A 15,154-nucleotide genomic window follows, 5' to 3' on the forward strand; every position below is an offset into this window, starting at 1 on the left:
TTTCTTTGTTTTGTTGTTGTTTGTTTGTTTTTAGAAAAAATATGCCAAAGTCTTTCAAAGCAGAATTGTTTTACTAAGCATTGTAATGCAATTTTCTCTCTCCATAGCAGGTGAGGCTGGCACTGGCTGCATGCAACCAGTACTCTCTGATGTTGAGAATCAGTGCAAGTCCTACTCTGGCTTAGATAGATTTGGAGAGAATGGTTGACAAAATACATCTATGATACAAGGATTATGGACACAGTAGTGTTGGTTTCAACTTGAAGGAAATCTCATAGGCAGTTAGCTGAAGGAGCTGTGTTGGGATAGTACACTTCTGATGCTGCTATAGCTTCACACATGTTAACCTGGAGACATGGTGGAATCAGATGAGATCTGCTCAGAGACAGAAATTGATCATGGCATTTTAGCATTTGTTAATATGAAGTAAAAAGGATAGAGTAGTAAGTATAACGGGGAAAATTCACGTCAGCTTTTCTCATAAGCAGTCTTTTTTTTTTTACCTTGCTGCAGAATGTCAAACTCTTAAAAATTAAGAACCAAAATTATGAGAATCTTATGAGCAAATATTGCTATGTGATCAAACTGCAAGCACCTCTCATTCTGAATTGTGGTAGGGATTACTGTATGGGTTTTGCTAGTCTGTTTCTTTTCCTGTGTTTCTTTTTTTATTTGCAACAAACAGAAGACGGATGAAAAAATGAATTCCAAAATCATATACTACAGCTGTTCCTATTCTGAAGCCTGAGGCGTGCATTTACTATTTTTTTTTGTGTAATTGCAGATTTCGCAAGATGAGTAGGTGATCATGGAAAGATTAGTAGAGAAAGATACTAAGAGATTTGAGATAGAAATTGTTTTTGCTCTTGAAATGTTTCAGAAGTACGTAATGCAAGTTAGTAGATCACTGAGACAGAAATTCAAGGATTCTGAGTTTGCTCAGGCGTTAAAGCAACTTTAGGAAAAAATACCATGCACCACTAAACTTTCAGAGAGCATATCATGTTACAGCTCCAAGATTTTTTTGTGTGTAATTAGTGCTATCATTGTTTAACAGGAACTAGTTTTCACAAATCCCTATGTAGAAGAGAGATTCTGTGTAGGGTCTTGCCTTCCAGAGGGATTAGCCATTTTTGGCATCTTCTTCCTCAGGATGCCATAGAAAATATTCTGTGGGGCTGGCACTTGCAGAAAAGGGGATAGCTATGAATATCCTTCTAGCAACATTTTTTTTTCTAGTGGTTGCATTAGATGATGTCTTTCAAGGTTTTGTACCTTGGTGCCACTGTGGAGATGTACCTAGATCTGGTGCTCTGGATACATCCTTCCAGGTCTTGGGAGGGCTGGGAATCTGAAGCACTCTTGTGGCAGGGGGGCAAGAAGGTATTTGTAAAGGAAGACCTATTTATTATATGCTTTTCTTCATCATGAGACCTAATTCTCTCTTGGATTCCCCCTGTGTCCTGATCTAGTACTTGTTATGTCACACCATAAAAGTACAAAGTGCTTTGAACAGATGAAAAAAGGACCTGTGCTCTGAAGAGCTTGCTATCAAGAGAGGGAGCTTGGGACGAAAATGTGAAAGTGTGAAGCAGGCAAGTAGTGGAGCATTATAGTACTAACCAGGTTGAAGCTCTCAGGTTGAACATAGCTTTAATACGGCACTTGTAGAGAAATAGATGTACATGAAAATATTTGATATATGTAACAACTCAATATGATTTATTTGCACTTGAAGCAAATGAGCAGAACAAACAAAAATTGCACAGGCTCTCACTAAAGAACTAACCTCTAGCTTATTTGGCATATGCTGTATTTGTATCTCATCTGACAGAAGATGACAATCCTTTCACAAATACATCAAGCTCTGGAGTTCAAGGCAAGTGTGGTTAACTCCCAGCTGTGGTTGCTTATCTGAAGTGTATCTAAACCTCTTGAATCTGCATCACTGAGCTGGAAATCTCTCAGCACCAAGCCTTCCTTCTGGAATGGCAGGGATGAAGACATTAGTGTTTTTCCTATCATAAACTGCACCTGTTTTTAAAACCCAGATAATTAGCTGGGAGCTCCGTAGGAACAGATAAAAAGCAGGGGGACAAAGATTTCACCAAGCTCAAAATGTGCTGTGTTCAGACTTGTTGTCCACACTAAGTGTTCACAGCCATAGCAGTCTTGGCCAAATTTAGGTATGAATACTTTGCAGATGCAAACTTTTGTCATATGTTGACAGTGCCTGGGAGAGCCCTGGGCAAACACAATATACATCTCCATCTACAACCTGCCCTACAATTTTCCTTGTAGAAAATTCCATTTGCCTTTGGAGAATGTTGTGTAATGCAGAGGGATTACTGAAGGACCACTGCATCCTTTAGTGTCTGTACACAATGGCCAAAGCCTCTTTTGAGGACAATCTTCATTCTTTTTCTTCCTCAAAGCCTACGGATCTACATACAGTCTTTTCACCATCCAGGACATGCCATCCAGGCCACTTGTGTCTGATCATCACATCAGTGAACTCACCTCACTCCAACTCACATCTTGGGATCAGTAAACTCACGATGGTTTTCGGCTGAGTTGGACGCAAGTGTGTAGGTGCTAGGATAAAAGTACGAGAGTTGTATTCATACTGTGTCTCAACAAGGTGTTCTCTTAGAATTGTTCTATAAGCAGAGTGTGAATGTGTTTAAAAGAGTACTAAATATTACACAAAAGCAAGGGACAGTCTTCTCCCTAGGGAGTTGCACTGGTGTTTGTGCTGTTGTAGTGGTAATATGTGAAAAAAGCCAAGAGTAAAGTAGACTTTGAAAAACAGTGCTAGCTTTGGCATGTGCTCCAAATACTGTTGGAAGAGGATTATTCAGAAAGGATGCTGTTAAGTGAAACTGGACCCTAATACAGATCATATTAAATGGAAAATTTTTACAAATTCTCAGCTAAAGAGGTTTCCAAAAAATGGTTATTAAAACATAAAGTTTTGCCACTGTTAACAACCTAGCCATTACAGCAGTGACCTGAAAGTGGGGGAATAAAAATTTACTGTTGGTAACAAAACTGTCTAGAATGTGTTCTTCACAGTCCAAAAGGAGAAATGCAAATACCATGTATTTATAGTCAGCCCTCAGAAACTGGGAAAATGAACAGTGAATGAGCTGTTTTCTTTTTGCTTTTTATAACTGGAAATATTTTTCCCCATTAAACACTTGGAAGCCAGTGTTCCATCTTTGTGTTCAATATTTTCTTTAGTAACAGCTATTGATTGTAGCAAGGTATTATCCCAGTAAGAACAACAGGATTTGATTTATGGCTTATATGTTTGACAGTGTTCCTTTAATGCTCTGAAGTATGTGTGTCCACAGTTTTGAAATGTCTTTTAAGTATATGTTTCAAGTTAATGCATTTTTAAATTGAGGAGGATTCTCAGTAGGATTTTGAAAAGGAAAGTGCTACAATTCTGCTTCTATTGATGGGGAAGTTAAAATTCCCAGTGGGAGCAGTCGTAGGCCAAGGTTGAGCATTTCTGAAGATCCCACCCAGTACTGGAAACTCCCTACGTCAAGCTGATAGCTTTGTCTCTCTGTATTAAGTGTTTAACACCACAGAGCTATAGCCCTCAACTTGAGATAAGAAAGCTTTTCTGTGACAGCAAGGGCTGACTGTCTTTAATTCCCAGCTATGGAGAAGATGGTTTGCACTCCCATTAACTTTCTGCTGCTATTTATGGGAATCTCAGGTGTATTGGTTCGGTGGTGTTTTCTGCAAACATGAAAGAGGGAGAGAAAGGATGAGCAGGTACTCTGAACACTGAATTAAGTTTGGTGGAGTAGGATTCACCTCTCTTCCTTCAGCTTAGCATGTCGTGGGTACTTCATGGAGCTTCTGCATTCTTCAGTTCCCTCTGTGAGGCTGGGGTAAGGGGTCTCATATCGCAAAGACCATGGCTATGGGGTAAATCAGGACAGTGAAGTGTTCCAATCCTTTTATAATGGAGGGCAGGTACATGGCTCGGGCAGTCTGGAAATTATACCCCTCCAAACCAATCTAAGCGTTGCATACTGGCAGCCGCCAGCTAATCAAGTGGACCTACTCCGCTTAGAAATACAGTGCAGAACAGCAGACAAGGGGAAAAAATATAGAAGGAACTTCAAGACACAGTCTTTCAATTTATCTCACAAAAGCCATTGAAAGGGAAATGTTTCCTGAGGCTGAGGCATCTCTGGCTGACTTGGTTACATGCTGTAATGCGATAGCCATTGGGAGGCCTTCGCAGTGAGCTTGTAGCCCAGTGTCACATGAAGCACTGTTGGCTTCTGAGGTGGTGAGACCCCTTGCTTCATTACATTATCTTTGAGAAATTCCAGGGGACTTGGAAATAAACAAGTGCACAGTCCTGTTGCTGTGCCTGGACTGGGCCGGGGTGGTGTGTTTCAAATAAGAAATTGTTTCATGACTACTCAAGGCTTAGTCTGTGTGGCTTTATACATTCTCTTTCCACAGATGGCAGCACCCATAGGAATTATTACTATTGTTTAAAATACTAGTAATCACTTGCTTTCATGCCTTTGAAAGTATAAACAGCGTGTTTCAGGGGTATGCTTGCCACAGTTGTATTACTCATACTCTGTTTCTTGCTTTGTTTGCTGGTAGAATACGTACACCAATGCAGACAAGCTTTTAGAGGCTGCAGAGCAGCTGGCTCAGACTGGGGAATGTGACCCTGAAGAGATCTATAAAGCAGCCCGGCATCTGGAAGTACGGATTCAGGACTTTGTCCGGAGGGTGGAACAGAGGAAACTTCTCTTGGACATGTCAGTCTCCTTCCATACCCACACCAAAGAGGTAAGATGTGCATGAGGGTTTTTTTTTCTGTGTACTGCACAGTGCTGCAAGAGGCTGACTCTGGGTACAAACTGAAAATCCAGATAACATTGAAGAGGCATCATCGTTGTGCTAGACTGAAATCTAGTGTGCTTGATACATAAGAATAGCTGTTGTAAAGAGAAAACAAAATGTGAATGAAACACATGAGCAAAATAGCACAGTAAAATAAAGGAATTACATAACAAGCAGATCAAATGGTGCTTAATTCACAACTAGAATTTATGTCATAAAGCAAGAATTTTCTTGTAAGAACATCAGTTGATATTAACACACTAGATATAAACATGCTTGCAGGATGATACATATCATCAGAGGAATTCTATTTGAATGAAATGTTAATTAATGTAACCATTAAGTGTTACTGGAAATCTTACATTTTTTAATGAGGCAGACTTCACTTTTCAAAATTATGGGTAAAGAGCAAACAGCCACATACTGATACAGTGAATCAGTGAGGACCTGAATAAATGCAATTTAGCATAATTGAAAAATATCCAGAGATAAGGCTGTCTCGCCAGAGATACAGTGGACAGGCCATCAAATGGGAGGCCACTGGGGATGTAATTAAAGCATACTTCACATTTTTCTGCAGACCAAAGGCCATTCAGTGATGAGTGACTTTTAAAGATAGGCTTTCTGCTGAGAGAGATGGAATTAGTCAGAATGGTTGTTTTCATGGTCTGTAGCATCTGTTTGCAATAGCACACTTAATCAGAAAGATGTTAGAAACTGAAACTTTACCTTGTGTTTGTTGATTTACATGTTACAAACAAGTTGTATGCAGCAGGTCTTAATGTGCTGGGGAGCCTCCTTAAATAGAGGGTGTATGCACACATTCGTATATATGTGTGCGTGGAAGATAGTTGGAGATTCAGCATGTCTGTTATAGCTGTTGATACATGAGGGTTTTCCTTTTATGTCCTGCTTCAGAAATATATGAAGAAAAAAAAAAAAACTAGGTACTTTAAGCTTGTGAATAGTACTATTGTTTCCAGCGTATCTCAAATGATTGCAACTATTCTGGTTTGCCACAGGGGAAACTTAATTGGTTATTTCCTCACTCAAATTATTTCATAACAGTTTCTTACTGTGATTAACCTTGCCTCACCTATGCAGGTGGTGACTAGTCATGCCAGGAAGCTATCAGTATAATGTTTTCTATCATCTAAATTTCTTCTGATGATTCCTGGTACTGAGTGGCCTAATTTGGGTTTGGGAACTAAAGCTTCCCTGTGTGAAGGTTTTGGGTTGCAGTGCAGAATGCTCACCTCTAACCTTCTTCAACAAGAAGGGAGCTAGCCAGCTGCACTCACCTGGTTTCAATGAGCCATGTTTTGGGGGTATAAAAATGCAGATGTATTAAAACACCAATCTTTTCTGAAACTATTAAAAAGAGAATCTTTTGTAACAGCATCAGTGCTGTTTACTAGGTATTCAGAGTGAACCCTTAATCTCAGTCTTATTGTCATTTACCCTTGGGACAGATGGGTGCTGTGATGCCCCCTAAGTATTTGCAGTCAGTTTTAGGGAGATTCGGAGTGGACAGACTCTTCTGGGTGCCTAAGCTCTCTCACTCCAGAGGGACAGATGAGGGAGCTGTGGCATAAAAGTGGAATATAGCAAAGTCAGGATGGATCCAGAGATCCACATTCATCAGGGCAAATGATAGCTATTAGATTGGATGGAAAGAGGCTGCAAAAGTTATTGCAGTCTCCTGCAGCACCTTCCCCCCAATATCTGGAGGATGCACAGTAGCTTTTTGCAAGAAAAGTTTTCACATCTTCACCCCTGTGTTATCTCCACTCTTGGGGAGGCTGAACACTCAGGTCATTCAGTAAGTTCACTGAATTTCTTTGTGTGTCACTACCTGCCTCCTTCAGTGGTGCGTTTCTGCACATATACATGTATTCTAAACTGACGTGTTAACCAATGTATTTTTTGTTTTTCAACATGAAAAACAGATAGTGGAATTTGTCAAAAATGAAGAAATACAAACATCTTTCCTTTTCCACATTGCCTCTGATAATATTATGTCCTTTCTCTGTTTCATATCTGAACTCAACTGATTTCTTCCCAGATTCTGACCAGGAGATGCACCCAGCTGTGGTGAGAACTCCCAGCCTACAGGGTTGGGCTGGACCCAATGCAAGTTCTTGCTCTAGCCACCTGCCCAGGCCAGACCTGCACCATCCATGCTAGTTTCCCAAAATTGCTTAAAAGTAAATCCACCGTATTAGTTGGCATTTCAGTCCACCAAAGATAACGTTAGATTCCAATTTTAAAGGTAGGGTTTATCAAGCAAAATTCTGTTTGAGTCAATTTCAGTTTTAGCTGAGCTAAAGAAAGAGTGTGGAGTCAGATTTAAATTCTAGCAGATGGCAAGGCAAAAACCCTTTTGCTACAGCAGTGAAATACAGGAACATCTGAGATCCATTGCTGCTATTTTACCAGGAGGCATTCCAGCTACAGTGCCAACACATGGCTCCCTGATTAACCCTGCTCTCCTACCTGCAGCGTTGTGCTTGGTACTGTGCTGTACTGTGCCCATTTAAACACTTCACCTGGGAGTGTCTTGGGGCAAGGAGAAAGCTGTTTGGCTGGCATGTTAGGGTGTTTAACACCTGGCATGTTTTGCATTATTCTAAACGACATTATTAATTACTTAATACTAACTGTCATTTTTAATTTCGGCCTTTGTAATTCTTAAAGAAACCATTTCTTAAACTATTAACAAGTATTTCTCTTATGTCCTTGGAAATGAATAAACAGTTGGCTTAGTGTTTTCTTGGCAATAATGCAGGAAACTATGGCCTAGATGTATTTTTCATCTAACTTTCCCAAATTCTCATTATTTCTTGATATATTAATCTACTGAGACAGAACTGGTGAAAGGGAGAGTTAAGTAGAAAGAATCAGTCTTACTGACATGTTTTTTATGGAAATATCTGAAATATCTTCCTGCAGCAAACACGTTGCTTTTGACAATCTTCCTAGAGCAGATGGATTGCATTTCTGATGCAATAATTCCCAGACGTGGCTGAGTGCATCAACAGTGAACTTCTCACTGCTTCACCTGTACTCTGCTCACCTCTCCATGTGTGACTACTAAGATTTCCAGCATCTGAGAAACTTTTAACAGCTCCCATTTTTAAAAAGCCATCTTGTCAAATAAATGTTTCTTTTAAAAATCTTCCTTGCTAGAATTTCTTCAGGACAATACATAGTACTGAATTAAATTTAAATCTAGATATCCCATGAGCAATGAAAGCTAGGAGCAATTTTTTCTTAATACCACAGCAGACTTGAATCACTGCTCACTTAATGTCAAATAATCATGATAGGATTCTTTATGCTAAACATTGACCTATACAACTGAGGCAATATGAAAGACTAACAATTAAACATAACAATAATTCAGATTTTTTTTTAAGCAGTCTTACTGTATGAATACATGCAATAGGCTGAAATTATGACTTTCTGAAATGGGAGAAACATTTTAGAAGCACAAATTTAGAGCAGTCCCTTAAGTGACTGTTAGTATCATAACTCGTGAGTGAGGTAGTTGTCCTGATGCCTTTCCTATAAAAAAGATGTTCTGTCTCACTGTCCTATAGTATTCATGATGCTCTCAGTGTTTAATCAATATTTTTATACTCTTTTAGGCAAGGCATTCCTGATGGTATGAGCAGAAACCTGTTACCTTGGGAATCAAATCCAATTATCTGCATGGCAGGATAAAGTTATAAATTATTGTCAGAGGGAGAAATGCTTCCAACAGACTTGTACCTGAATCATTTCTCTCAGGATTAAGTGTGATTGAATTCAGGATCTTATTTCAGATCTAAATCAATTAGTGGCAGAATTGCCAGATCTTGCAATTCTATCACAAATCTCATGATGGTTGATGTTCTTTTGTGAGCTCTCAGCTTCTAGGATCAAATAATAATACAAGATTCTTGGCTGCCATTTCATTTTGTTTAAATGAGAATAGTTTTTGAGCCTCCTGGAGAAGAGTTCGCCGATGTGATAAGATCTCACCCTGCGGACTGAAAAACCTCAGTGCAAATAATTATTTGTCTGAATTGTAACGTTTCACAGTTTTATATTTATGGTTCTGAAGTGAACTTTATCATTCCAAGTATAAAAATGTAGACACAAAAGGGCTCTATCAACATTTCTATATCATTACTAACTTTTGAAATATTTTTGCATAAATAAATAATGACTTAATATACTGTAGACGTCCTCACTTTCCCTACAGATTTTCTGTTTAGTACTCACAGTTTTGTTTTCTCTTTCTTAGGAAGCAGGACGTAGTGCTACCAGCAATTTATGATTCAACTTCAGAGTCACAGGTTTAAACAACAGTATAGAAAGGCCCAGAAATTGCTTTTGTCAAGTAAATGTTGAGGTTAGGTCACACTTATATGTATGTGATACCTGCAAATAAAGTCTTGTCTCCATCTGCAGGATTTTAGAATTTGCGTAGGTGTTTAAGAGAAAGTATACCTGTATTCTGTATGTAGCTGTAGTAAAGGTTTGTTGCATTACTTGTGTTGGCTGACCATGAAGTCACTAACTTAAAATACAAGGATGAACTTCTTTTTATTTGGATCCATTTACAGCACATGGGTCTTAACCTGAACTCCAAAACAGTTCTGCAAATGCCTCATAGCTCTTCGGGATATGGAAAGCATGTCTTACCACCTATAAATTTCCCATTTTTCAGTGGGTTTCAGGTTTCCACCTTTGTGTTGCCCCAAGCCCTGCAACAGAACAGTGAAAACCAGGAAAAGTAGGAGAGGCAGGTCCAGGCTTTGTTGGCTTTTGGTGGGTCAGAGCAGTACAAGGAGGCACTCAGTGCTTGCAGTGCCATGAGGAGCCTGCCAGGCCTACCTGGCCCATAGAATGGATGATGAGCAAGCTCAGAAAGTATTTAATGTTGAGAAAAAAAAAAAAAAAAAAAAAAAACTGCCAAACTCTTAGCAGGTTCTTACTGAACGTGTGCAAACTGGAATTTGACAGAGGTCTTCTGAGTGACCAAATTTGGGCAGATTTTCACAGGGATGACATAATATATGTTCTTTACATCAAGGGTATCCCTGCAAAATTTCAAACCCCTGCTTAAAAGCATGGAGTGTCTGGAGCATCTCATGCAAGCAGAAATAAGACTCCTTTTCTAACACAGGCAGAATAACTCTTTTTACCCCTTCCTATCATTCAGAACCTTTTACCTCAAAATTCATCAAGTTCAGCCTTAGGCAGATACCTGGTATGGAAAGTTTTACTCGGAACAGCTTGTCTGATAAGGCCATGTGAGACTGAGAACAAAGTCCTAGACCATTAAGTGTCAGGCAGCTTCCTAGAAAGACTTACATTATTTGTGTTCAGCAGGTCACCTCGGTCACCCCACAGACATCAGTGGGGCTACTCAAGTGAGTAATGGAAGTGGGTTTACCCCATCGTTTAGGAAGTGTTTTACTGCAGGCACTGCTAACTTAATTTTGCTTGATAACCAAGGGCTGTGAAATTAAATTCTCTCTGCTTCGATTGAGTATCATGATTAGGAAATTATTTTAATGTAGGTCACTAATTTTGACAGGGTTTGGATCTCGTGTTGAGGAAGTTTCTGGGAAGCAGGGAGCAAAAAGCTCACTGGCTAAGGGTTGCTGCTATTGACTCGAGTCAGAAGAGTTGACAGAATGAATCAAAGTTAATCATGGAGCAAACATGGCAGTGGTTCAGGGATATATCCTATCATTTGTGGTAAATTGACCCAGGATTCACAGTTAATCTTACTGAACTTAATAATTGGTTGTTTTACTTTAACTGTTAATATTGACATTTCAGAGCAACCACCCATCAGATTATACAGATTTATGATGAAGGCGATAATCAGTTCAGCAATTCCACTTTCTGGCAACTTCTGGAAGCTCTGAAAAGGTCTCATTCTGGGGACATGGTTCCCACAAAAGCACTTCTTTCCTGAACTGCCATCCTGGTCAGTGCTTTTGTTGCTTTTCTCATATTATGGCCAGATCTAAAACAGTGAAAGCATAAAACACTAAAATGACTCAAATTGGCTCCCTATGCTTAAAATGTGCTCTGACTGGGCATCTCATATGCCAGCATTTTTCAGGGTGTGAATGAAGACCACGTGTCTGGTTAAAAAGATTAAAATTTTGTTCCTTCAATGGGCTAAAATTTCCAGCTGAGATTTCTAAAACAGCAAACAAAAGTGGACTGTGAAAATACCTGCTCCTTCTCTCACTGCATGACTGTGAAACATCAGACTTTAAATTTATGCTTTTTACAAGTAAGAGCATGGTTCTTCTTGGGAGCTGAATCAGTGTAGTTTGATCAGAGGGAATACTGTAAACAGAGAACTTGCAAGATAAGGTCAGGGGAAGAAGCAAATGCTTTTACAAGAGATTAAGTAAATGCTGTTGTTTTTTTTTTAAACAAGTAAGTGCTAGGTTTTTAAATGTTCTGATGTTCCCATCAGAGGTGGATTTGCTGGCAGACAGCAGGAGATGTGGATGGAGGGAACAGACAGCACTGCATGCATCAGTAACATAAATGTATGTGTATGCTGCCCTTTGCCTGGAAGGCAGATGCCTTGAAGAAGACAGATGCTTTTCTTTACCTGCTAGCTTACCATTATGATTCTGGTAACTGGGGCTATAGAGAGAGCTCTGCTAGTAAAACAAGCATTATTTTTGTGTGAGCTATGTGAAAGTTGACTCTGAGTTACTACTAATCAATTACCATGAAGCAAAAAAAAATAGGAACAAAACCCTCTTCCATCTCCAGAGCACAGCCTGTGGCTTTGACCCAAAGGTAAGCATTCACCAGTCATTGCTTTGTTGGTGGTTTCTTTGCAGGTTTAAATCTTTTCTGTAATGCTAGCAAAGCTCTGAGGCTGAGGGCTGAGGAATGAGGACAGCTGGGGTGGTGCAGTGTGCCACCCTTCCCTGTCGATTTGTTGTCTAGAAGCAAGATTTTTTTCATGAAGGATTAAGAAGCTGGGAGTGGAGAGAGCTGTGATATCCTGGTAGCACATCCAGATCTTGAGCAGAGGAGTTTGAAGTGTGGCCAGACCTCTAGTGAATAAAATTCTACCATCTGTGATCTTCCTTAAAAAAAAAAATAAAAAAATTGTAAGACAGAATCAAGCTAATAAAATTAAATGTCCAACCTTCAGCAGAATTGAGGCAGATGCATGGAAGATAAGTTCTTTCCATCTTTCTCCCATGTCCTTACCAAAGGATTCCATTCCTACAGACTTCAGTTCAATTTGTACATTGACAGCCACATTTTTGCTGGTATTGTGACTGATTGCTTCCTATGAATCAAATATTACCAGCTTCAGAAAACCCTTGCATGTGTTTTGTGTGTTATGGAGATGGGATTTCAGCCTGTATGTCGTGCTCTCCAAGTAACAGCGGTTCATACTGCAACTAGAAGGGTGCTTTATAAGCACTTTTAAATAAGGGGCTCCAGCTCTCTTAAAGTACCCTTTTATTAGTCTTACAATAAGGAAGGAAGGGCTTATAATGAGGAAGACGGGCTTCTCACATTCCCAGTGTGTGGGCTTGCAGCTTTTGTTGTTGTATACAAAGGCAACAGAGTGGGCAGCCAGTGCCTGTGACAATTTGTGTAGGGAGTACTCTTCCTCAAAGCATTACAGGAGCACCCCTATAATTCACCCATCACTCAAAAGACATGTTCTGTTGCCTCTTAAGTGTACATGTGCAAGAGAGCCTATAAAACTAGTTTAAAATGGTTAATGTCAGTGTAGTGGTTCCAGTTAATGGATTCCATAGGACTGTTTGGTAAGAGAAAGGTCGCAAGTTTGTTTAATCCTTAGCAAGTCTCAGAATGATTCAGAAGTGTCAAAAGTGATTTATTTCTGAGCTTCCTAGATTCCTTTGTAGAGCTCAAAGTTGCACAAAGGTCTCAAAGCAGCAGATCAGGGTAAGACTGCAAGTCAGACAGCAAATCTATTGAAAAAGCACAGAGGGAAGAGGTAGTGCAACTCCCCATATGAGAAGTAACAAAATGTTTAGAGTCAGGGAACAATTTAGAGGAAAACTTAATGGTACCTGGATTTATTTAAGTGTACTGCTGAATTTGTAGAGCATATTTTGCAGCTATGGAAAGCTCCTCCTGCAACAAATTGTACTGTATTACACTGGTGTAAATCTGAGTAAATCTTTTGATGTAGGAAGAACTTCTCCAAGCATATATCAGTATGGAGATGTGCGAAATTTGATTTGCTTAGTACAATTACTGCAGCTAATTACATCCAGATTTGTAATTACAAGTAACATATTAAAATTATAGTAGAAGGTGAACATGTTTTTGCAATTCATGATGGTAGCAGAAGCATAGAACATTTACAACTGATTCTTCAGTAATAAGCCAACTCTTCTCCTAGAGCAAATAGCCCTGAATTACATTTACATGACCTTGGGCTGGGGATCTCACACTCCCTGATGGAAGTGTAACTACCCAAATCACATTTCCCTTGAGAGGGGATTATTTTGTGCTGTATCAATCTGGTCCATGCAGGACTTGGAAAAAGCATCAGATGTTTAGGCATTGCAAATCCTTTTGCCATAGGCAAGGTTACTAATTAAAACGTGTTAGCATACAGAAGCACCAGATGCAACCTAACCAAGGATGAATGTCAAGAAATTGGCAAGGAAAAGGGAAAAAGCAAGAAAGAGGTTAGGAAGAGATCAGATTTTTTTTTTTTTTTTTATCACAGAACGTTCCCTTTTTTTCCATTCACCATTTCTTCCCAACCAGTTTGGTAATATTTGACATTACATCTTGCAGCAGGGTGTCTCACCAGCTGCATCTTACCATGGAAGTCGCATATTGTGGCATTTCATCACATGTAGTGTCTGGTCATATCCTATCTTGTCACATTTTATTAGGTATGCTGTCATCATGTGACACTTCACTGGTGGCACGTGGTCACATTACAGCCCATCATTACATACATTGTTTGATGTGTTTCCATTGACATTTCCATCAGACCTTGAATATGCCTTTGTGACTTTAGAAAGTGTTGTTGAAGTATGCTCTTAATTTATAACCATCACTTCCTTCAATTTAAACAGCCCTGGATGCATTCTAAGTGCGAACGAACAATGGCTGTTGGAAATTAGTTATGCTGAGAAGTTTTGTTTTCTTCACCATGTTGGTGGAGAGAAATCAAGGAAGAAAAAAAAAAATTAGAAAGGCCACACAGTGAAAACAGATTCACAACAGGTACATGAACATATGCACATGCTGAAGTCCTGCCATAAATTAACCTGAAACAGAATCTGTTTCCCAAATCTATCTCCCCTCCTAGGCTTTATGGGACCTCCTTCTGTGGATGGTAAAATAGCTAGATGTTTTACTGCTCGGAACGGGTTTGTATAAGCCTGGTTTAGGAGGGGGAAATTGCATGGATGGACATCTCTCTTTGGAACAAATCTGTTTTATTTTTCTCAGCATGCTCTTGGTTCTCTGCACACTTCTGTGTGCAATGCAAGTCAGGTGGGGAAAGAAGACCCCCATATTTCACTGAATTCTTCTCAGTTGTGCTTTAGCCTTGGTTTCTGTGATGGACATTCACTTTATTGAGTTGGAATGAAAATCCTCTTGTGGCATTCACTGCAACACATGGCACTTTGCTGACACTGTAAAGGAGTAGATGATATACCCTGGAAAGTTGCTTGTTTCCATTAATACCCTTGTTTTGAATGAAAAAATGTACAGTGGTTGTTCTCATGGATTGAACTGACTGTTTCTTTGCTTTTCCCTGGTCTCATTACTCAGTGTTTTTAAAATATTTTGGAGGCGGCGGTTAAAACTCATCAGTGACATTTGCACATCGCAGTGTACAAACACTGGGTGTTTAATATTTATTCCAAACATGAAGGCAAGATTTTCTCAGCAATCTCTCTAGGTTTCAGATTTATTTTTTTTTAAGTGGTCCCTTGCTCTAAGTCAGAAGCATTAATTTCTAGGTGACAGGCACAGATGTCCTTCAAACCTCCAGTAAGTGGTCTCATTAAGTACTTGAGTAAAATGAAGGGTATTGCATCAGATAAAATAGCTGGGAATAGAGAGCAGTATTGTCTCCTGGATGGAGAGAAACTGCCTGTGTTTTATAGCCAAGAAAGACAGAGAAGTTGTTACAGTGCATTAGAGAGGTGCCAGATGCTCCCCCAGAAGAGGTGGCTTTCATTCTTCTTTTCCACTGGCCTAGTAATAA

The 15,154-nt window shown here is 39.5% G+C and overlaps 1 protein-coding gene across 17 annotated transcripts in view; it reads left to right on the forward strand.

The window, feature by feature from the left end:
• The window catches only part of KALRN (kalirin RhoGEF kinase), a 504,304-nt gene that overhangs the window by 287,493 nt on the left and 201,657 nt on the right, over positions 1-15,154 (forward strand). For all 17 annotated transcript variants that reach the window (XM_068687540.1, XM_068687542.1, XM_068687541.1 and 14 more), the window contains one exon: positions 4,645-4,836. In XM_068687540.1, the coding sequence (XP_068543641.1) occupies positions 4,645-4,836 (192 nt within the window). The remainder of the gene's footprint in view (positions 1-4,644; positions 4,837-15,154) is intronic.

The sequence above is a fragment of the Anas acuta genome, chromosome 6 (assembly GCF_963932015.1).
Source record: "Anas acuta chromosome 6, bAnaAcu1.1, whole genome shotgun sequence".
In the NCBI taxonomy this organism is placed as follows: domain Eukaryota; kingdom Metazoa; phylum Chordata; class Aves; order Anseriformes; family Anatidae; genus Anas; species Anas acuta.